The sequence below is a fragment of the Bubalus kerabau genome, chromosome 11 (genome assembly GCF_029407905.1).
Source record: "Bubalus kerabau isolate K-KA32 ecotype Philippines breed swamp buffalo chromosome 11, PCC_UOA_SB_1v2, whole genome shotgun sequence".
Lineage (NCBI taxonomy): Eukaryota > Metazoa > Chordata > Mammalia > Artiodactyla > Bovidae > Bubalus > Bubalus kerabau.
This window is the reverse complement of record NC_073634.1, coordinates 77,236,243-77,259,872: the sequence shown is the minus strand read 5'-3', so window position 1 is coordinate 77,259,872 and position 23,630 is coordinate 77,236,243. Positions and strand designations below refer to the sequence as shown.

At 46.9% G+C, this 23,630-nt stretch overlaps 1 protein-coding gene across 1 annotated transcript in view; it reads right to left on the bottom strand.

Annotated features, from left to right (window-relative positions):
- The window catches only part of ADCY3 (adenylate cyclase 3), an 83,659-nt gene that overhangs the window by 25,559 nt on the left and 34,470 nt on the right, over positions 1-23,630 (bottom strand). The window contains exon 3 of the mRNA XM_055540768.1: positions 18,725-18,874. Within this exon, the coding sequence (XP_055396743.1) occupies positions 18,725-18,874 (150 nt within the window). The remainder of the gene's footprint in view (positions 1-18,724; positions 18,875-23,630) is intronic.

Sequence of the window (23,630 nt, the reverse complement as noted above, 5' to 3'; positions counted from 1 at the left end):
CAGGACCCTCAGCTGACTGGGGACCACACTGAAGTTTGTAAGCACCACTTTAGAAGCATTTGAGAAGGATCTGAAGGAAAGGAAACTGAAGGGAAAGGCACAGCCATGATTATGTAGTGAGGAGGGGCTTACTAGTATACCAAGAAAAAGCTTGTGCTGCTTAGGTCACTGCTAGAGACCCTGGCCTCCAAGGCCATGCTCAAGCAGCAAGCAAAACCTTCAACCAAGACCTGAGGATTAGAAAGAACACTTAAAACCCAGAGGACAAGGCAGCAATGAGATTCAAGTCACCTCCAGAAACTTGGACTGTATGAACAGTCAAAGATGCAGAGGTCCAGCCTTCACCCAGGCTCCTCTAAGAAAGACAAAATCCACTGATGATCACAGTCCCAAAGAACTGGGAGTAGAACAGGAAGATGTGATCAGAGTTTATCAGGAACAAAAAGAAGGCACATGGGGAGGGTGTTCAACAATTTAGATGACCTTTTCATTTAAGTTTTCTTCTCCTTTAACCCTTTTTAATTTTTTAAATTAGTTTTTTGTAACATTTTCAAAACCAAATTGAAACTATCACCTCCACATCTTTAAAACTCCTGGCATTTTGAATTCTAACACTCAGCATTCATTATCAGGTGAATTTCTATGATCCACTCCAGACCCCTTCCTATCATCTCTCCTTTTATAAAAAATGATGTGTGTGCAGAGGCCACTTTTCTCAGGACTGTGCCTTTCCAGGCTGGTGGTGCCTGGAAAAGTTCTGGCAAGAGCCTGCTGGACATTTGCCAGAAACTAGACTGTGGGAAAAGGACATTTCCTTACCTTGAAGCTACTTTAAAAATCTGATGGTCTAGACCAAAAGTAGGGATCGAAGTTGGAGGTTGAAGACAGATGTGGAGATAATAGTGACTAACTACACAGCAGGCTTTGCTAAAGAGACAAATCATTTTAAAGGTTTAAAAATCTTATTGGAAGGAAGAAGAGTAGCTGAAGTGGGTAGAACAACAACAACAAAAAAATCACTGAGTTGGGCTCAAGCTTCTAAGGTTCCTGTGACCCAGGTCATACACTGCCCCTTTGGCCTTGATTGCTCATTTGTAAAATGGGTTCTCTCTTTCTCTGTTCAAAGTGGAAATGCTTCCAGAAAGAAAACTTCAGAAGACACATAGGATGTATTTATAGAATATCTGGATGGGACATCACAGGACAATTGGTTAATATGGATTTTACTCCCTAGTGGTCTGGTAAAATGTACAGAATGAAGTTCAAAGTGGGTAAATGTAATAACCAACTACAAGAGAATAGAACTGGGGAGGCACAGTGTATCAACACGGGGAAAGTCTAGCCATTTGAGATGCTATTAGATCTTAAATGAATCCACAGCGTAAAATGGTGCCTACACAAGTCCCTTGGCCCTTAAGAGATGTTAAGGTCCTGAAAGAGGAGGTGGTGGAGCTGCTGGGTCCTCCCCCAACAAAGAAACAGATCACCTGGGCCGTGGTCAGCAAGTGACTGTGAGGTGAGGGCGCTGGCATTGGGGCACCTGAGGGTGGGCGGGGGGTGGGATGGGGGACTGGGAATCAGCCCAGGAAAGGGAGGGTCCTGCAGCCTCACAGAGAATTAAAGTCCAAGGAAAGCTGTTGTGTAGAAAAGGGATGCGCTTGCTCTGAAGGCCTCACAAGGGAAGACTGCAGCAAATAGACTATTGCTTCCAGTGGAGGCAGAATGTTCTAAAAGTCAAAGGAGTTCAAATAAAGAACGTGCTGCCACAAGAGGTGGTGATCTCTCATCCTCAGATGCCATGTGAGAAGGCTGCAGGAGGGGGCAACCACCAATGGAGGACTGGCCAGCAGATGGGGATTCAGGGACCCAGAGGCTGTGACATGGTTCCACACGGAGAAAGAAGGCGGGTGAAGAGCCTCCCGTAGCCCCTGTCCAGCCCTCAAGCTTTGATGCTCATCCTGAAAATACACAGCAACTAAAGGCAAGGCCCTGACCCTCTGGGCAAAGAACCAAACGAGGTCCAGAAAGAGAGAGAAAGTCTCTGGTAGGCCTTATGAGTAGAGCAGAAGACTGACCTTGTGAGTCGAGGAGAAGGACCCAGGCCCACTCCAGGGGCGGGGGCTGGGTGAGCAGACCCAGGTGGGGTGGGGGTCCTGGTCCCTGGGAGAAGAGACCACAGTGACCCCAGGCAGGATGATCGGCCTCCTGAGCTGTGGTCTCCTCATCTGGTCACGTGCTGAACTGCTCAGATGAGCCCTGGACAAAGCACTGTGAGCACGGCCTCGGCCAGGCTTGGGGAAGGGACAGACCCAAGCCCCCTTCTCCTTAGTGGGGACTCATGCCAGGTCTCTCCTTCCTGCCGCCCTGGGATTGAGACAGAGGAGGGGGCCAGCACTGCTCCCAGGGGCCCCGAGTGGTTACAGCTGATACTCCGATGAGGCAGATTCACGAGTTAATTACAGCAGCGTGGCCACCAGGGACTGGGATAAATGAGCTTGGCTGATGAGAAGCTAAGTTTCTACAACATCTTCGTGGAAGGGACAGAGGGAGGGAGACGGGTTAACTGTGGTGAGACCGACAGTGCCCAGGTGGTTGGCGCGTGTGCGTGTATGTACAGTGTCTGTATGAGGTAAGCATGTTAGTTCTGCTTATCTAGTGAAAGGATGTGTGTGTTCTTATGTGTACACACACACACGCACACACATGTCACTACAATGGGCTGGGAGAAGACCCACAGCAGTCTGCAAACATGTCTGTTCTGGTCCTCATTTATCCACATTCTTGGAGTTTCCAGGCCACTTAGAAGCCAAAAGGTCACCAGCCCCCAGCGGGTGCCCATCTTGGTCTGACTACCTGAGCAGAGGAGGCAGAAGGAGAAGGAAACACCGAGTAGGAACCTGGCCTGTTAGCCTGGGAGGTCAGGGCCCAAATAGCACCGACCTGATGAGAGGACACGGGACCACTTCATGTAATCTGGACGGTCTGCCATTTGAGTGTGAACAGACAGCCACCATTTAGACCCAGGGGGCCCACACGTGCTGCCTCATCCCAAAGACAAGGTCATGACTGAGGTCATTCAAAGAACAGTCACTGGTCACCTAGGCAGACCCCTGAGCTACATGCTGTGAAGGTCAATGGTGAACAGTATTCCCAGGAACTCAGGGGAACAAGGCCGTCAAGTTGCATGCCGACTGGCTGGTCTCACAGGGCAGGAGTGCTTTGCTGTCTTCAGGCAAAAGCTGGGAGAGAGCAGAGGACGGAGAGGCTGCATAACTCAAAACCCAGCCTATCTTTAAACAAGATCTTCTGGGGCGAGACAGGCTCCAAGCCAGCAGCCCAGGATCTCCCAGAAAGACAAACTCCACACCCAACCTCAGAGTTGAGAGAACAGCCCAGAAACCATACAGACCAAGGGTCAGCCCCCACCCCTACCCTGCTAGAGGGGAGAGCGGGTGCGGAGCAGGTGGGGCTGACAGTCGCCTGCCTGGGTGCCCGTGCAGTCCCCAGAGACAGGCTACTGTGGGCCAAGGTGACCAGCATCTCAGGAGACAGCCTTTTGGGCCCAAAGATAGCCACCCACGTGGTATCTGGAGCCCTCACCGGACAGCCTGGCACAAAGCAGGTGCTCCTAAGAGGTTTGGCGAGTTAATGAACTGCCAACCAGGAGCCACGGCTCAAGGGGCAAGGCATCACCCTCCAGAACAGCACTTTCTGCAGTCATGGAAATGTTTGGTAATCTCTGCTGTCCAACGTGTAGCCACGAGCCAGCCATACGGAGCTCCCAAGCACATGAAATGTGGCTACTGCAGTGAAGGAAGTGATTTTTAATTTAAAAATTTTAAATAATTTTAAACAGTCGCAATGACTGTACACCTCTAGAATGCTACAAAAGCAATTAAGTCCAGCTCACATGCCAACTCTGAGGGGCAGAGAGCAGCTGCCCAGCGCACTGTGTTGAGAAGGATGCTGAGGTCACATCTGTGATCAGTGGAGAAGAGTGCTAAGATGCCTGCTGTGGAAGCACAGACCATCTGCTTTCGTCTTGGACCCAGAGCAAACTCACCACCTCCAGGCTAAAATCCTTAGAGCCATCTCTGACTGAGCCATCACTCTCCCATATCCCATTCTACCCTCCAGTACCCTGCCTTCAAAACATATCCAGAATCTTCTGTTCTCCTCATCACTCCATCCTGGTCTGGGCCATTATCCTCTCTCACCAAAATTACCGCAAAGTTTCTAACTGGTCTCCCTGCTTCTACTGCTGTGTCCTCTCCACTAGCAGCCAGACGGATACATTTAAATCCTCCAAAGCAGGGTTCTCCTTAAGGGACAAGCCAAGGTCTAACAGCCCCATCACCTCTCTGCCGCACCTCCCACCTCTCATCCCCTCAGCTCTGCTCCAGCTGCACTGACTGCCTTGATGTTCTGTGAACATACCTCAGGGCCTTTGCACTTACTGCTCATTTCTCTGATCACTGCATGGCTCGCACCCTCACTGCCTTCAGGTCTCTGCTCAAATCTCATCTTATTAGAAAGACTTCTCTGGCCCATGACATTAAGCAGCAATCTAGACTCTGTTCTGTTCACAGCTGTATCTCCAGTGTCTAGAAGCATGTTGAAAGTATCTGTGGGATGAATCCTATCTTTGAGACAGTCTGACAATCTTATCCTGTTCCCATTTCATAGACAAAGAAACAGAGGCTCAAAGGGCAGAAGTAATTGGCTCAAGGTCATGCAGCAGGTAAGTGCCCTGGCTCGGATGTGAATGCAAGTCTCACTCTGCACCCCATGCTGTCAGACCTTTCCATTTCCCAAGGCAGTCAGAAATAACAAGTTTTTATATAGAATGTCTACATTTTTAAGTACTGGAAAGTTGTGAAACTCTCGGCAGGTCAAAGAAAACAGAAACCAACAGAGTGGATGTCATCTGGGACTACTCGCCTGACCCTCCTAGTTAGTAACTCTCCCGAATAGATAGCCTCACCAGGATGGAGAGGGGGTGGGCCTATTGCCCAGAAGGGTTTTGTTGTGATGATTAAATAATTCAGTAAAAACTCAGCCTAGGACTTAGCACAAGAAATTGTTAAAAAAAAAAAAAAAGCACAACTACCCCTATTACTAAACAAAACTTCATCCTTCTAGCCAGATAAAGGTGGGGATGCACCATAACCCTGACCACGCTGGATGCAGACTGTGGACTCTGTGGCTGTGTGCAGAGGAAAACAGTGCTGGGCTATGTGGCCAGGGCTCAGGACCTTCCAGAGCCTGGCAGGGACCCAGCTCAGCGGCCACACAGCCCAGACAGGGGGCTGTCTGCCAGCCTCATGGGCAGTGCCACCAGTGCCCATTCCCCTGCCCCCCCACTGGCAGGGGCCCTCCCTGGCCTTAGAACAACCTTTCCTCTGAGGGCTCCTTACTTGCATCATCTAACATGCATTTATTTTGCCAAATCCTGGAATGTTAGAATGAAGACCATGCTGTGAAATCCAAGAGGTGAGAGCTGGAACGGAGAGATGCACTAATTCTTACTTCATGTCATGGGAAATTCACCTTCTGGGTTTTCTCAAACCAAGAAGCCTTCAAGGCTAAACTAAAAACACACTCGCGCGTGGTTCTGTGAAGCAGTTAAGGCAGCAGGGATCTCCGGAGGCTGATGCCAGGGGGTTTCCTCTGTGGTTCCCGTCAAGTAGGTGATGGGTTTGCCCCACCCACATCAGCTGCTTATATAACAGGATGTCATCATGTAAAGAGGGAGAGGCAGAGCTGCAGCGGACAGCAGGGTGCATCCTCCTCCTCCGCCCCCATCCCCCTACTGGCTCCCCGGAGGCAGGTCCCCAGTCCCAACCTCACTGTTGCCAGGACAACAGTGGGCACTCTGAGGGCTGACACTGGAAGCCAACCCCTAGGCTGGGAGGCAGCAAGCTTCTCACCTCTCTGTCACTCTCACTCCCCTCTCCCCACCAACAGAGGCTGAGATCACTCTGGGCCTTATTCTCACAGCTAAAGGTCTCAAAGGGAACAGGGATGCAGGCTTGGGCAGAGACATTCAGAAAAAGACAGGAGATAGAGTCCCAAGCCTCTCTTGCCTGAGAAGTCAGACTTTCATGGTAAATGGGTAAGGCTCCCCTTGGAGACCTGCTCAAGGACAGAAGGTCACCCACCCCAGCAAAGACTCCTGCGTGAAGAAGAAAGGCCATCCCTGGTCACAGGTGACCTGGGTTTCGGGCTGAAGTAGGAGGAGAGGCAGAAAGAAGCAACTGTTGTCTACACATCCCACCAGGAGCTGAGTGGGACGCCTCCAGTGCTCACCCACACTGAATTCGCCAGGACACCATAGAGCAAGGAGATCTGGCCCTGGGCCTCACTGGGGACGGGTGATGATGACTGCTTTTCTGACCCTGGGCTCCCCTGCAGCTTCCTCCTCCGGGAGCATGGGGACCAAGGGCAGTTCTCTTCCGCCAGTGAGGGCCTGGTTGGCTTCCTAACTGAACGTGATCTGAGGGGAAGTGCAGGCCTGCCTGTCCTCATCCTCTCTGCACCCTCCCCCACAGGCTCCTCCAACCACTTCCCATCCCTGGGAAGTGATTCTGAGGATGTGATTCTGAAAGGTTCATCATTCTGCAGTCCGTCCTTGGTGACAGGTGTGCTGGGTAGATTTCCTGGATGCCTGCAGTTGCCAGGTGGCAGCTGGGGTGCTTAGCAACCCTCAAGGTCCCCAACTAAACCCTGGAGCTAAGGTCACATGAGAATGAAGAAAAACAACTCCACCCTGTGGTCCCACTGGATGGCCTGAAGTGTCAGATATGTGCTCAGCAATGCAACAAGAGGCCCTCACCTGCCAGGGCCATGCTCGCTCTAAGAGCCTCAAACCCACGAGGCCCCACTCTCCCGGCAGAGGAGGAGACAAGCCGAGTCGCTGGAACCCAAGACTCTGTCCCATCTCCTCATCACCCAGGGGCTCCCTTGTCTCAGCACAGCCTTTTTCACCTCAACAAAAAGGAAAAAGAAAAAAATCCCAGTAAACTTGAAAGCCTGTTCTAGCCGAGAGCCCAATTAAAAAATTGTATTTAAAAAAAAAATTATTTTTTAAAAGAAACCCCTGGATTATGGGAAGTTTTTCTCTACTTCTCTGTATCTTCAAAATGTATCCAACAACAATAATATTAGTGGTAGACAGTTCAGGGTCTACTATTTCTGTTCAGTTCAGTTGGTCAGTCGTGTCGACTCTTTGTGACCTCATGGAATGCAGCATGCCAGGCTTCCCTGTCCATCACCAATTCCCGGAGCCTACTCAAACATGTCCATTGCCTCAGTGATGCCATCCAACCATCTCATCCTCTGTCGTCCCCTTCTTCTCCTGCCTTCAATCTTGCCCAGCATCAGGATCTTTTCCAATGAGTCGGTTCTTCACATCAGGTGGCCAAAGTATTAGCAAAGTATGCAAAGCTCAGCATCAGTCCTTCCAATGAAGATTCAGGACTGATTTCCTATAGGATTGACTGGTTGGATCTCCTTGTAGTCCAAGGGACTCTCAAGAGTCTTCTCCAACACCACAGTTCAAAAGCATCAATTCTTTGGCGCTTAACTTTCTTTATAGGCCAACTCTCACATTCATACATGGCTACTGGAAAAACCATAGCTTTGACCAGATGGACTTTTGTTGGTAAAGTAATGTCTCTGCTTTTTAATATGCTGTCTAGGTTGGTCATAGCTTTTCTTCCAAGGAGCAAGCGTCTTTTAATTTCATGGCTTAGCACTGTGCTAAATAAACCCTTTACATTTAGCTTCCATTATAAGCATATGAGACAGCGAAAACTTGAATATCTGGTTCTAAACTGCTACATCTGAGAATAAGCTGTGACTTTTATAAGGGTTAACACTTGCAAAACACAGAAGGAGGAAAAAAGACTTGAAGGATTATGCCTCTATCAGTATTTTTTCTTTGGACTTGTCTGTTTTGATCAAATATTGTACAATGTATACTGAAAAAGAAAAGAAACTCTTCCAACCTGTGTTCACCTGGCTGTGACTTGACTCAAATAAGAAAACAGTGGGCAACAGCTCACAGGATGCTACCACTTCCTTGGGGCCTGTTCCCTGCAGCTGGGGTTTCCAAACAGACATCTGTGGGGGGAGCTGCAGGAGTTCCAAAACAAAGAAGTCTTTTCTAGATAAACAAGGAAACCTTAAGTGCCTAAGTCCATTCTCATGCATTGCTGAGAGGAGCATAAATTGTTTGAACTTCTGTGAGACAATTTGGTAATATTTATCAACATTAAATATGTCAGTATGCCAGCAAATTTGGAAAACTCAGCAGTGGCCACAGGACTGGAAAAGGTCAGTTTTCATTCCAATCCCAAAGAAGGGCAATGCCAAAGAATGTTCAAACTACTGCACAACTGCACTCATCTTGCATGCTAACAAGATAATGCTCAAAATCCTTCACATCAGGCTTCAGTAGTACAAGAACTTCCAGATGTACAAGCTGGATTTTAAAAAGGCAGAGGAACCAGAGATCAAATTGCCAAACATCTCTTGAATGATACAGAGAAAGCAAGGGAATGCCAGAAAAATATCTACTTCTGCCTCACTGACTACGTTAAACCCTTTGACTGTGTGGATCACAACAAATGGTGAAAAATTCTTCAAGAGATGGGAATACCAGACCACCTTATCTATCTCCTAAGAAACCTGTATGTGGGTCAAGAAGCAACAGTTAGAACTGGACATGGAACAACAGACTGGTTCAAAATTGGGAAAGGAGTACATCAAGGCTGTATATTGTCACCCTGCTTATTTAATTTATATATAGAGTACATCAATATGAAATGCTAGGCTGGATGAATCACAAGCTGGGATCAAGATGACTGGGAGAAATATCAACAACCTCATATATGCAGATGATACCACTCTAATGGCAGAAAGTGAAGAGGAAGTAAAGAGCCTCTTGATGAAAGTGAAAGGAGAGTGAAAAAGTTTATTTAAAACTCAACATTCAAAAAACTAAGATCCTCACATCCTGTCCTATCGCTTAATGGCAAATAGAAGAGTGAAAAGTGTTAACAGTGATAGATTTTAGTTTCTTGGGCTCCAAAATCACTGTGGATGGTGACTGAAGCCATGAAATTAAAAGACGCTTACTCTTTGGAAGAAAAGCTATGACAAACCTAGACAGCATATTAAAAAGCAGAGATATCACTTTGCCAACAGAGGCCCATATAGTCAAAGCTATGTTTTTCCAGTAGTCATGTACGGATGTGAGAGTTGGATCATAAAGAAGGCTGAGCACTTAAGAATTGATGCTTTCAAATTGTGGTGCCGGAGAAGACTCTTGAGAGTCCCTTGGACTGCAAGGAGATCAAAGAAAATCCTAAAGAAAATCCAGATAATCCAGTCAATCCTAAAGAAAAATCCTGAATATTCACTGGAAGAACTGAGGCTGAAGCTCCAATCATTTGGCTACCTGATGCGAAGAGCCAACTCATTGGAAAAGATGCTGGTGCTGGGAAACACTGAGGGCAGGAGAAGGGGGTGAGAAGATGAGATGCTTGGATAGCATCACCGACTCAATGGACATGAGTTTGAGCAAGCTCCAGGAGATAATGAAGGGAACAGGGAAGCCTGGTGTACTGCAGTCCATAGGGTCTCAAAGAGTTGGACAGGACTTCATGAATGAACAACAACAGCAACAGCAACAAATCAACATTAAAAATGCACGTGCCTGGTTCCTCAGAATATTAAATACAGAACTACCATATAACCCGTGATTCCACTTGTGTTTATTCCCCAAAGGCTTGGAAAGCTGGGACTCAGAGATACTTACACACCAACAGTGCATGGAGGCATCATTCACAAGAGCTGAAAGGTGGATCCCATCAACAGATGAACGGATAAACAAAGTGTGTTACATATATATATACTGGAATATTATTCAACCTTAAAAAGGAATGAAATTCTGATACATGCTACAACACAGATGAACCCTGAAGACATTATTCTAAGTGAAATAAACTAGTTACCAAAGGACAAATATTGTAGGAGTCTACTTATATGAGGGGGCTTCACAGTGGCTCAGTGGTAAAGAAACCATCTGCAATGCAGAAGATGTGGGTTCAATCCCTGGGTTGGGAAGATCCCCTGGAGAAGGAAATGGTAACTCATTCCAGTACTCTTGCCTGGGAAATCCCATGGACAGAGGAGCTGGGTGGGTTGCAGTCCATGGTGTCACAAAAGAGTCAGACATGACTTAGTGACTAAATAAAAACAATAATGTATATGAGGTACCTAGAACAGTCAAATTCATAAAGACAGAAAGTAGAATAGTGATTTCCAGGGGCCAGGGAAGGGGAGGATGAAAATTTAACATTTAATGGGTATAGAATTTCTGTGTGGAATAATGAAAAAGCTCTAGAGACGAAGAGTGGTGATGGTTGTACAACATTGAGAATGTACTTAATGTCACTGAACTATAAACTTCAAAGTGTTTAAGATGGTAAATTCTACCTTATGTATATTTTATTACAGTAAATATACATATATATATACATATATATACATGTTCACACATATATGTATACACATATAATTTTTAAAATGCACTGATCAAGCAATTCCACCTCTAGGTTTTTAGCTTTCAGATATATTTATACATATATAATATGGTATCCCTATAAAGATATCTATTATAGTAATGTTTGCAGTAGCATAGAACTGGAAATAACCTAAATGTCTACTTACAGGAGCCCTTTTAAATAAATGATGTTACCTCCACACAATGGAATTCAACACAGTCACAAAAAGCATGAGGCAATGCAATATGGACTTGGAACCCTTTCTAAGGGACTGGGTGAATAGAGAGTGCAGAAGAGTGAACATACCATCTGTGTGTGAAAAGTCTATACAGGCACACCTCAGAGATATTGTGGGTTCAGTTCTAGAACACGTGAATATTGCCATAAAGTGAGTACATGGATTTTTTGGTTTCTCAGTGCATATAAAAGTTATGTTCACACTAGACTGAAGTCTATGAAGTGTACAACAGCATATCAAAAAAAATACTTCATTGCTAAAAATTTTTAACCGCCACCTGACTCTTCAACAAGTCATGATCGTTTTGCTGGTGAGGGCCTTACCTTGATTTGATGGCTGCTAACTGATCAGGGTGGTAGCTGCTGAAGGTTGGGGTGACTGAGGCAATTTCTTAAAATAAGACAATGAAGTCTGCAGCATCAGTTGACTCTTTCGTAAATGGTTTCTCCATAGCATGTAAAACTTTCAGAACTGGAGTCAACCCTCTCAAACTGGGCTTCTGTTTTATCAGCTAAATTTATTTAATATCCTATTAATAAAGTCTTTGATGTCATTTCGACAATCTTCACAGCATCTTCACCAGGAGTAGAATCTCTCAAGAAACCATCTTCTTTGCTCATTCATAAGAAGCCATACTTCATCCATTAGTGCCATCAGTAATCAGTCACATCTTCAGCTTCCAGTTCTAATTCTGTCTCTCTTGCTATTTCTACCATGTCTGCATTATTTCCTCCACTGAAGTCTTGAACCCCTCAGTCATTCATGAAGGTTAGAATCAGCTTCTGTTAATGTTGATATCTTGGCTTCTTCCCATGAATCACAAATGTTCATAATGGCATCTAAACTAGGGAGTCCTTTCCAGAAAGTTCTCAATTTACTTTGCCCAGATCTATCAGAGGGATCACTCCCTCTGGCAGAGGGAGTATTTTGTAAGGCAGCTATAGCCTTACAAAATACATTTCTTAAATAACAAGACCTGTAAGTTGAAATTACTACTTGATCCATGGGCAGAAGAATGGATGTTATGTGCACAGGTATGAAAAAAAGCGTAATCTTGTCCTTCTTCATCAGAGCTCTTGGGTGACCAGCTGCATTGTTAACGAACAGTAATATTTTTAAAGGCATCCTTTTTTCTAAGCATTAGGTCTAGATGGTGGGCTTCAAATATTCAGTAAAAATATGCTGTAAACAGACGTGCTGCCATCCAGGCTTTGTTGTTCCATTTATAGAGCACAGGGAGAGGCGATGTAGCATAATTCTTAAGGGTCCTAGGATGTTCAGAATGGTAAATAAGCGTTGGTTTCAACTCCCAAGTCACCAACTGCATTAGCCCCTATCAAGAGAGGCAGCTCATTCTTTGATGCTTGGAGTCAGGCATTGACTTCTCCTGTCTAGCTATGAAAGTCCTAGATGACATCTACTAGAAGGCTATTTCACCTACATCGAAAACCTATAGTTTAGTGTAGCCACCTTCATTAATGATCTTAGCTAGAACTTCTGGATAACTTGCTGAAGTTTCTACATCAGCATTTGCTGCTTCACCCTCCATTTTTATGACATGGAGATGGCCTCTTCCTTAGACCTCAAAAACCAACCTCTGCTTTTCTGCTGCAGCTTCCTCGCCTCTCTCAGCCTTCATAGAACTGTTGAGAGTGAGGGCCTTGCTCTGGATTAGGCTTTGGCTTCAGGGAAGGTTGTGGCTGGTTTCATCTTCTATCCATATCACTAAAACTCTCCATATCAGCCATAAGGCTGTTCTGCTTTCTCAGGAACTTTTCCTTTGCATTCACAACTTGGCTAACTAGTTCAGGAGGCCTAGTTTCTGGCCTGTCTTGGCTTCTGACATGCCTTCCTCACTGCTGCTGCTGCAAAGTCACTTCAGTCGTGTCCAACTCTGTGCGACCCCATAGATGGCAGCCCACCAGGCTCCTCCGTCCCTGGGATTCTCCAGGCAAGAACACTGGAGTGGGTTGCCATTTCCTTCTCCAATGCATGAAAGTGAAAAGTGAAAGTGAAGTCACTCAGTCGTGTCCAACTCTTAGCGACCCCATGGACTGCAGCCCACCAGGCTCCTCCGTCCATGGGATCTTCCAGGCAAGAGTACTGGAGTGGGGTGCCATTGCCTTCTCCGCCTTCCTCACTAAGCTTAATCATTTCTAGCTTTTGATTTAAAGTGAGAATCATGTGAGTTTTCCTTTCACTTGAAAACTCAGAGGCCGCTGTAGGGGTACTGACTGGCCTAATTTCAATATTGTTGAGTCTCAGAAAATAGGAAGGTCCGAGGAGAGGGAGAGAGATAGGGGAGCGGCCAGTCAGTGCAACAGTCAGAGTAAATACTATTTATTAAATTTGCTGTATCAGATGGGTGCAGTTCATGGTGCCCCCCAAATAAATAAAATAGTGAAAGCAAAAACCCCTGATCACAGATCACCACAGCAAATCTAAAATTAATGAAAAAGTTTGAAATATTGTGAGAATTACCAAAATGTGACCCAGACACATGAAATGAGCAAATGCTGTTGGGGGAAAAAAATGGTGCTGGCAGACTTGCTTGGTGCAGGGTTGCCACAATCTTTCTTTTCCTTTCTTTTTGGACACACCACAGCTTGTAGGATCTTAGTTCCCCAACCAGGGATTGAACCTGGGCCTTCTGGTCTGGAAAAGACCCCGATGCTGGGAAAGATTGAAGGAAGGAGGAGAAGGGAGCGACAGAGGATGAAATGGTTGGATGGCATCACCAACTCAATGGACATGAATTTGAGCAAACTCCAGGAGAAGAGAAGGACAGAGAAGCCTGGTGTGTTGCAGTCCATGGAATTGCAAAGAGTAGAACATGACTGAGCAACTGAACAATAACACTTCAATAAATAAATAATAACAGGAGCAACAGTGTGTCTTACGGCTGGCATTACAATGGAAGCCCAAGGACAAGGGAAAGACTCCTTCAAAGGGAAGAAAGTAAGAATCTGGCAGCTTAAAATTCTTTATCTGATTAAAAAGTGGCTTTCAAAACTGAAATAAAAATAAACTCTTCTAGCAATTAAAAGTGGGGGAGAATTTAGTGCCAACAGACCTACATGAAAAGCAGTATTACAAGGAATTCCTCAAGAAGGTGGAAGCACAGCAATGAAGAAGTGGAGTATAACCAAGGGTAAAACATGGGCAAACACAGGTAATGACTATTAGCTGTAAAAAACCGATAATTGTGTGAGACTGTTTTGTGGGGTTTAAATATATGTTGAATTAAAATACATTACAATCGAATCACTATGTGGTACACCTGAAACTAAGAAAATACTGTAAATCAACCACATCCCAATTTTTTACAAACCTGAAATAAATAAATAATAATATACATTACAGGGGCTAGAAAATATGGGGGAGGGGGAATTAAGTGTTGTGAGGTCTTTGCATTGTGACCAAAGAGGCAAAAATACTTTGGGGTAGATGCAAATGAGTCATAATTGACATTTATTGATCTTATTTCGGCATTTTGATACATACACATGCTAGGTCAAAAATCAAGTTCCAACAAATTTCACAGGGCTAAAATCATACAGTTCAGTTCAGTTGCTCAGTCGTGTCTGACTCTTTGTGACCCCATGAACCACAGCACGTCAGGCCTCCCTGCCCATCACCAACTGCAGGAGTCTACCCAAACCCATATCCATTGAGTCAGTGATGCCATCCAACCATCTCATCCTCTGTCGTCCCCCTTCTCTTCCTGCCCTCAATCTTTCCCAGCATCAGGGTCTTTTCAAATGAGTCAGCTCTTTGCATCAGGTGGCCAAAGTCATACAGAGCATGTTCGTTGACCACAGTCAAATTAACCTAAAAATCAACAATAAAATGATAACTTTTAGGAACTTCCCTGGGGGTACAATGGTTAAGACTCTGTACTCCCAATGTAGGGGGCATCAATTTGGTCCCTGGTTGGGGAATTAAATCCCTCAGGCCACATGGTGTGGCAAAAAAAAAAAAAAGGATAACTTTTAAACAGTCCCCAGATATTTGGAAATTAATTAATGTACTCCTAATGGCTTAAAGCTCAACATTCAGAGAACTAAGATTATGGCATCCGGTCCCATCACTTCATGGCAAATAGATGGAGAAACAGTGGCTAACTTTATTTTTCTGGGCTCCAAAATCACTACAGATGGTGACTGCAGCCATGAAATTAAAAGACGCTTACTCCTTGGAAGGAAAGTTATGACCAACCTAGACACCATATTAAAAAGCAGAGACATTACTTTGCCAACAAAGCTCCGTCTAGTCAAGGCTATGGTTTTTCCAGTGGTCATGTATGGATGTGAGAGTTGGACTGTGAAGAAAGCTGAGCGCCAAATTGATGCTTTTGAACTGTGGTGTTAGAGAAGACTCTTGCAAGTCCCTTGGACTGCAAGGAGATCCAACCAGTCCATTCTAAAGGAGATTTAGAATGGGTGTTCTTTGGAAGGAATGATGCTAAAGCTGAAACTCCAGTACTTTGGCCACCTCATGCAAAGAGTTGACTCATTGGAAAAGACTCTGATGCTGGGAGGGACTGGAGACAGGAGGAGAAGGGGACGACAGAGGATGAGATGGCTGGATGGCATCACCAACTTGATGCACATGGGTTTGGGTGGACTCCGAGAGTTGGTGATGGACAGGGAGGCTTGGCGTGCTGCAGTTCATGGGATCGCAAAAAGTCAGACATGACTGAGTGGCTGAACTGACTGAAACAGTTCATGGATCAAAAGCACCTCAATGGATTTATAAAATATGAATTTTAGAATTTAGAAAACTGAACTGACAACAGAAATATGACATATTGAAACTTGTGGAATAAAGCTAAAGCAACATAATGAGGGAAATCTACGGCAAAAGTACATGTTTTAGAAAAGAAATGCTGAAAATTAGCTATTTAAGTTCCATTTCAAGAAGATAAAAAATAACACCAAAATTAATCCCAAAGAAAATAGAAGAAAATGACAAAGTTAAAAGTATAAATTAATGAATTATAAAAATGTACAAAAACCGAAAAAGGTGTTTCATTGAAAAGGCTAAAACGTGAATTAACTTTAGTAAAACAGATTAAGAAAAAATTTAAAAATAGAAAGCACAAATTACCAACATCAGTAATGAAAAAAGAAACACAAATCCCATAGACAATGACACATAGAGACAAAATATAACACGCGTATAGCAACAATTTGAAAACTTAGATGAAATGGATAAGTTCTTGAAAAAACAAAAACTTTCCAAAACCCATACAAAAGGAAATGTAGATCCTTACTTTTTAGAGGGACCAATCTACTCATAAAGAAAAACTCCAGACCAATAGGGTTTCACAAATGAATTCTTCTAAACATTAAAAGAGTAACCTAAGAGAGGGAACATTTCTCCAGTTAATAAGTTGGCATAACCATGATACCCAAACCTGTCAAGGACAGAGAAAGAAAGTTAAAATGGAAAGCAGATCTCATGTACATAGTCACAAAAGTCCTAAAGAAAAACTCGAGCAAATGTTAACTCACAGGTGGCAGAACTCCAGTGCTTTTCTCATCCTCAAAGGGATTGACACAGATTATCCCATTTTACTCGCAAATGTATTATCATCTACACTTCACATATAGGGAAACTGAGGCCCAAAGACAGAAAGAACTAGCCCAAAGGCACACTCAGGCTCAAGTCCACTTGATGGACATTTACAGGCACCTGCTGCACCCCAGCAAGGCCTGGGGGTGTCCCCCTCCTCTCCCTTCACCTCCCTGGACCTCTCATTCCGGGGCCAGTGTCTGCCCTGCTGCCGCCACACAGCCCGGGCAGACAGCCAGATACCCTCTGGCTACTCCACAGTGTCCAGGAGGCCTGGAGCACACAGGGATGGTTCTCTCTGCCAGGCCCTAGGCTCCCTGCACTGACCCTGCCAGGAGCGAGCATACGGCCCGGGCATTAGAAAGCAGGCCTAGTGGCCTGACCGTCACCGCTCCCAGCTTTCCAAGTTACAAAGCACTTCTGTCTGTGTTTCTCATTTGACCCTCAGGGAACCCTCAGCAAGATGATGCTCATCAACATCTTCACTTTGGAGTAGCAATACTCCCACTTTGAAGATGAGAAAAGTGAGGCTCTCCAGGGTGGATAACTTGTCCAAATCATCCACACATGGAATAACAGACCCAGGGTGAGACACAGGGCCTTTCTCACCACCCCAGAAGGCCCCCACCCAGCACGGTGGAACGTGATTGAAGATGTCCTGGATTATACACTCTGAGACTGACAAGATCAACACAGAGGAGTATGCTCAAAACTGCACGGACTATATAAAAAAGAACCTTCCAGTCTAGCTGAGTGGTGACACGCACATTTTTTTTTAATGTAGAGAACACAGAGGGATGCCTCCACAGTATGAGAGATCAAATGCAAACAAGAACCAAGCCAGTGTAGAAGGCAGAAATTAAAGAATGCCTTTGAAGGGGCTCAGTAAAGCCAGTAAAGCAGGATTCTTTAAATAAGTTACAGCCGCAGCAGCTCCTCGGTAACGACAGGAAACAGGGCCGAGGAGAAGGGGACAGGTGTGATGGCCCCTTGTCACCATGGAAGTCAGGATGGTTCCCCTTCTAAAGCCTGTCTTCTGAAAGAGATGAGTCCAAGGCTCAGCTCAGACGCTTCTAGATCTCATTGGTAAACAGAGAGAGAAGGAACGCCCCAGGACAGAGGAAGCCAGGACACACCAGCTAAATGAGTCAGTGTGTGCTTTCAAACAGCACTGTCTGGAGAATGTGAGGTTCACCAATGGAACCCCCCAAAACTACTGTCCTGCCCACCTGGGTGGCAGGGTCCATGAAAACAGCAATTTGGGTGAACCTGCTGAGCCCAGAGCAAACAGCACCGCCTGAACAGAAAATGACATGGTTCCCAGAGCAGAGAGGCATATATTTTCAACCTACTGAGTTCGTTTATTCAGGGGAAGTCAACCTATGGAGAACAGGAAACTGGTGGATGAAATTTCTGAAGACCTTCAAAAAGCATCTGAGACGAATGCAGACCAAAAACTATTTAAAAGACTGAGTCACATGAGAGCAGGGAGCTTCTGCGGAGGATGAGGCCGGAGTGAAGCCAGTAAACAGCGTGGGCACAGCAGGCACTTCTCTCAATGGAAAATGTAAACAGCGGGGTCCCCAGGGCCTGGGCTGCTTTTACCGTGTTCACAAATGACGTAGCAGGAGAAGGCAGTGGGGAGCTTGCCCTGAGTGCAAAGGAAACAGTGCTCATGGGAGGAGGGATGAGGGGATGACAGACTTCACCCAAAAGGACCCTGAGGCCAGGGAATGTGTCTTCAACCCCCACCCCACTGCAGGGAGCCCTGAGCACACAGTAGGTGGGGAGCATGAGTCTGCACAAGAGGGAGTGACAGATAAGAGTGATGCCTCCAAAGAAACTGTGGTGCTGGAGAAGACTCTTCAGAGTCCTGTGGACTGCAAGGAGATCAAACCAGTCAACTCTAATGGAAATCAATCCTCACTATTCATTGGAAGGACTGATGCCGAAGCTCCAATACTTTGGCCACCTGATGTGAAAAGCCAACTCACTGGAAAAGACCCTGATGGTGGGAAAGACTGAAGGCAGGAGGAGAAGGGGGTGACAGAGGATGAGATGGTTGGATCATATCACCGACTCAGTGGACGTGAGTTTGAGCAAACTCCAGGAGACAGTGAAAGACAGGAAAGCCTGGTGTGCTGCAGTCCATGGGGTCGCAAAGAGTTGGACATGACTGAGCAACTGAACAGCAACAACTCTAGTAAAAGAGAATTCAAACTCCAAGCCCCACTGAGCCCTGGAGACCCAGAAGTAACTGGGCTCACTCCCTTCCGACAGGCCCCAAACTGGGGTCCCCGGCCGGTACTGCCCCAAGGCCTTCCCCAGAGAGCCTGACCTGCTGCTGACTCTGCTCCTCCAGGTTCATCTTCACCTCCAGAGACTGGCGGGCCTCCAGGAAGGCCTTGCGGTGCTTGCGGTCTGCCATGTAGTAGGACATGATGCCCACGACGATTGCGCACAGGTAGAGGAAGACGTTGGCCAGAATCTGCATGCCAAGGAGGAGGAGAGGAAAGGACAATGGTCAGGGCCCATCTTCAGGAGAGGGAGGGGACCAAAATCTACCCCCAAGTTGCCCAGGGTCCAGGGAGGTGTCTGGCAGAGCCTCCGGCCTTGAGCGGGGATTCAGATCCCTGGAGTAGACCCTGCCCTCCCACCATGGATGCCTGAAGCTATTCAAGGGTGTGGCTCCAGGCCTGGAAGGCTGGCAGGAGGACCACTGTTCTCCCATCCTCCTTTACATGGTAGCCAAGCTGGCCCATCCCGCCCACTGCGAGGCCTGAGTGGTCCCTCCGTTACTCATCCATTTGCCCACTCACTCGTTCAATGACCACTTACCCTTACTTCATAGGTGCATTTAGGCACTGTGCTGAATAGCTGGGGAGGAAAGTGAAAGATCTACTGGCCAGATGTGTATAATCCTAACAGCTACAGGTCATAGGGAATGTCACAGGAGACCAGAAGAGGTCCTAGGCTGATTGCATTGTCACAATGCTACCTAACATGTGAATCACAGGTTACAGACTTCTAGGATTCATGTGCATCCTCTGAGCCAGCTCACCTGCCACCTGGTGAGAGGGCGGCCAGCACCAACATCCAGGTCTCACAAGGAACTAAAGCTACAGGAAGCAGAAGAAGGGGTTTGGGATCTAATGTCGGTCTGGTGAGCTCAGTGTACTGGCACCAAGGGCTTCTTTGGGCATCAAGAGGCTGTTTCCCCAGCCCTGGCACCTGGCAGGCTCCCCTAGGTGTCTCTGGTCCCTAGCTCCCAGAGGCTGCCAGAGGTAACTTTGACTGTGGACCTGACATCCAAACCACATTTCCGGGTGCTGGCTGCTCCCGGCTCCAATCTCTGACCCAACTTGGTCCCATCTGGGGCTGGATCAGGTTCTAATTTCATACGGTTTGTGGGGTTCGCAAGGCAAGAATATTTTTTCCGGTAATCATGCATGGATGTGAGAGCTGGACCATAAAGAAGGCTGACCACTGAAGAACTGATGCTTTCAAACTGTGGTTTAGAGAAAATTCTTAAGAGTCCTCTGGACAGCAAGGAAATCAAACCAGTCAATCCTAAAGGAAATCAATCCTGAGTATTCATTGGAAGGGGTGATGCTCAAGGTGAAGCTCCAATACTCTGGCCACCTGGTGCAAAGAGTCAACTCATTGGAAAAGACCCTGATGCTGGGAAAGACTGAAGGCAGGAGGAGAAGGGAGCAACAGAGGATGAGATGGTTGGATGGCATCACTAACTCAATGGACATGAGTCTGAACAAACTTCAGGAGATAGCGAAGGACAGAGAAGCCTGGCGTCCTGCAGTCCACGGGGTCGCAAAGAGTCAGACACGACTTAGCGACTGAACAACAAAGGTTCTAGTTCCTCCCACTTCTCTAAGAGCACTGGCTGTGAATCTTTTCCAACAAGGCCTGTTTCCAGGTCTGGTGCCTTTTACTCCCTTGAGGCTGCCCCAGGTTCCCTGCCTTGATTCTCTGAGGGCCTGTCAGAGGTGAACAGATGTCTCCTCTCAAGGGTGTGGTTTTGTCCAGTGGAACATAATAAATTCTGAAGTAAGTGAAAAATGCAGGGAAGTCCATTTTAGATTTTTAAGCAAGAAGGTTTAATAGATAATAAGGCAAGTTAATTGTAACATTAATTTTCTGAGTATCCTTGGTTATGCTGTATCCCTTCTGTTTTAATGTTTCATCAGGGCTGCTGGTTGATACTAACTAGGAGAATCTACCACCCAGAAAGAAGCTTCCTAAAGAGCTTGTACTTGGCTACCAGTCTGAGCCTGGAGGTGTAGGGGGACACTCAAGAAAGGCCCACTTACTAATGAATTAATTAGCAGCTGAGACGTACAATAACAGAGGTGTGCTTGGTGCTGGTAATCAAGTCACTGGGTGATCATTTCACAAGCTTCTTAGACAGTTGGTTCTGGCAATTAACAATAGCCTGATCTTGGGCCTGGGCAGCTCTGATGGCCTACACCATTTGTGGGGCAAGCAGGTGGGATCTTAAAGTCCTTTGGGACATCTCCTGTGCCTTCTTCTGGACCATGACAGCCCATTCCCACGAGCGATCAGTATCAGTATGGCCTCAGGCCACTTTATTAAACACCTGATGATCAAACAAGCTGCTAATTTATAATTTATGTTCAGTGAGTCAAAGCAAATCACAAAGATCACTGGGTCTAAAAGCCAGTCTACTTTGAGGTCCAGGAAACTCCACCAGCCCAGAGGCCACTCTCCATGGTGCCCATGGGGCCTTAGAAATCTGCTTGCCCTCAAGTTCATGGCTCAGGAAACTAGAGTGTCAAGGTCAGGCTGCTCCCCATGCATACTCATGGAATGGCGGCACCCCATCAAAGCCCACAGGAGGGCAGTCCAGATACAGTAGCCACCAGGCCGAGAGTCTCGGGACTGACAGGGCACAGGGTCCTGGAGGGTAAGGGAGGCGCCACACATCTGGACCCGACACCTGTCAGTGTCAGCAACTGAACCAGGGGCTCCAGACAAGGTGGGATAACCTGGGGCCTCCGGCCTGTGTCTGCCCTGGCCACAGCCAGCCTGGGCTATCACATGGCTGGGGACAGAGCTCCACACTCAGGGGTCTTCTGGACCACTTATAAGAATGGAAGAGGCGAGCTGTGTAAAAGGTACCATGCTGAGATGCTTGCTCCTTGGAAGAAAAGCTATGACAAACCTAGACAGCATATTAAAAAGCACAGCCATGACTTTGCTGACAAAGGTCTATATAGTCAAAGTTATGGTTTTTCCAGTAGTCATGTATGGCTGTGAGAGTTGGACCATAAAGAAAGCTGAGCACTGAAGAATTGATGCTTTTGAACTGCAGTGTTGGAGAAGACTCTTGAGTCCCAAGGACTGCAAGGAGATCAAACCAGTCAATCCTAAAGGAAATCAACATTGGAAGAACTGATGTTTAAGCGCCAATACTTTGGCCACCTGATGCAAAGAACTGACTCATTGGAAAAGACCCTGATGCTGGGAAAGACTGAAGGCAGAAGGAGAAGGGGATGACAGAGGATGAGATGGCTGGATGGCATCACTGACTTGATGGACATGAGTTTGAATAAGTTCCAGGAGTTGGTGATGGACAGGGAAGCCTGGTGTACTACAGTCCATGGGGTTGCAAAGAGTTGGAAACAACTGAGTGACTGAACTGAACTGAGCTTGTGTCAGGGATCACTGTTATGCATTACCTCCTGAGGCATCCACCAAAGAAAACCAAACTTGCAGACAGACCAGCAGAGAGCAGCTCTAGTGGAGAAGTTCCAAACCAAAGATTATAATCCCCAAACTAGAAGAGGATTCAGATTTGGTTCATGCCTGGGGCCATGTAGGCAGGACAGCATTCCTTTCATAGAACTGTACATATTTTAAAATAAAATCCATTTTTGCAATGCCACTTGCAGGAACAGAGTCTAGAAAGTACATTCAAGGGGAGCCCTGGACTCTGGCACTTTCCCTTGCCAGCCAGGTGCTGCCAGGTCAAATAACTAGCTGGAATTCATTTCATCATCTTTGAGCTGAGGGAGGGACTGACTCATCTGGAAGGTCCCTCAGCCCTGACACTGGTCCTCTGACCTCACTGAGGACAAAGGTTGGGATTGGAGACCTGGTCCCAAGAGGCCAGGGGAAGGACAGCCGGTTGGTTCCAGGTTGGCCAGAGATCCACACTGCCTCTCGTGCCCTGGGCACCCCTGGTCTTGGGAAACCTCACCCCTTGCTGACCTGCACTCTCAGCTGCAGGGACATGGAGGCAAAGGCCGCATCTGGGCCACGTGCTGGAGGCTCAGGTGGGTCCTGCAGGTGCTATCCACGCCAGGGAACCCCCTCCACCTGTCAGTGAGCGCATCTGTTTCCAGGTGATTCTTCCCACAGTCCCAGGCCTTGGGTCTCCTGGAGCTCCCCCAATTCCCTAAACTTGCTTCACCTGAAGAAAAGGCCCTCATGGGGTGCAGCTGCTCTAGTCCACTTGACCTCTCTCGCGTGCAGCCACCATTCTGAGGCCTGGAAGGAGCTCGGTAACCCCTCAGGGCCAGGCAGAGGTGGAGAGAGGCTCAGCCCATGACAACAGACCAACTCTCAGCCTCCAAATCCAGGACACAAATCCGCCAGGTGATGCTGCCTAGCCAAGGAGACCTCCAGCCAAGGAAGCAGGGGTCTGCTCTGGGGAGGGCCAGGGGATGCATTGCAACAGGTCCCTTGGGGTGATGGGGGCCCAGCTGCTCCACCCCAGGTGTGCACAGGCGAGTGGCAGAGCAGGCTGCACGCACTCCCAGTGGACCCCGAAATGCAGCCAGGGCCGGGAGCCCCTGCTCTAGTCCAGTTCCCTTGCCTGTAACACCTGCTCACATCACACCCTTACATCCTAGACACAGGCAGGCACCTTACCCGCCTCATCTCATTGAATCTTCACAAGGTAGGTGATGTTATTCCAATTTTACAGGCGAAGAAACTGAAATTAAACAAGGGCTCAAACTAGAGGATAAGGTTTCTTCCTGCTCGCTGAGTTATGTCCAACTTTTTGTGACCCCCATGGATTGTAGCCTGCCAGTCTTCTCTGTCCATGGAATTTTCCAGTCAAGAATACTGGAGTGAGTTGCCATTCCCTCCTCAAGGGGATCTTCCCGAGCCAGGGACGGAACCCGCGTCTCTTGCGTCTCCTGCAAGAATCCTCCTGCAGGTGGTCTCTTTGTCACTAGCACCACCTGGGAAGTCCTCTC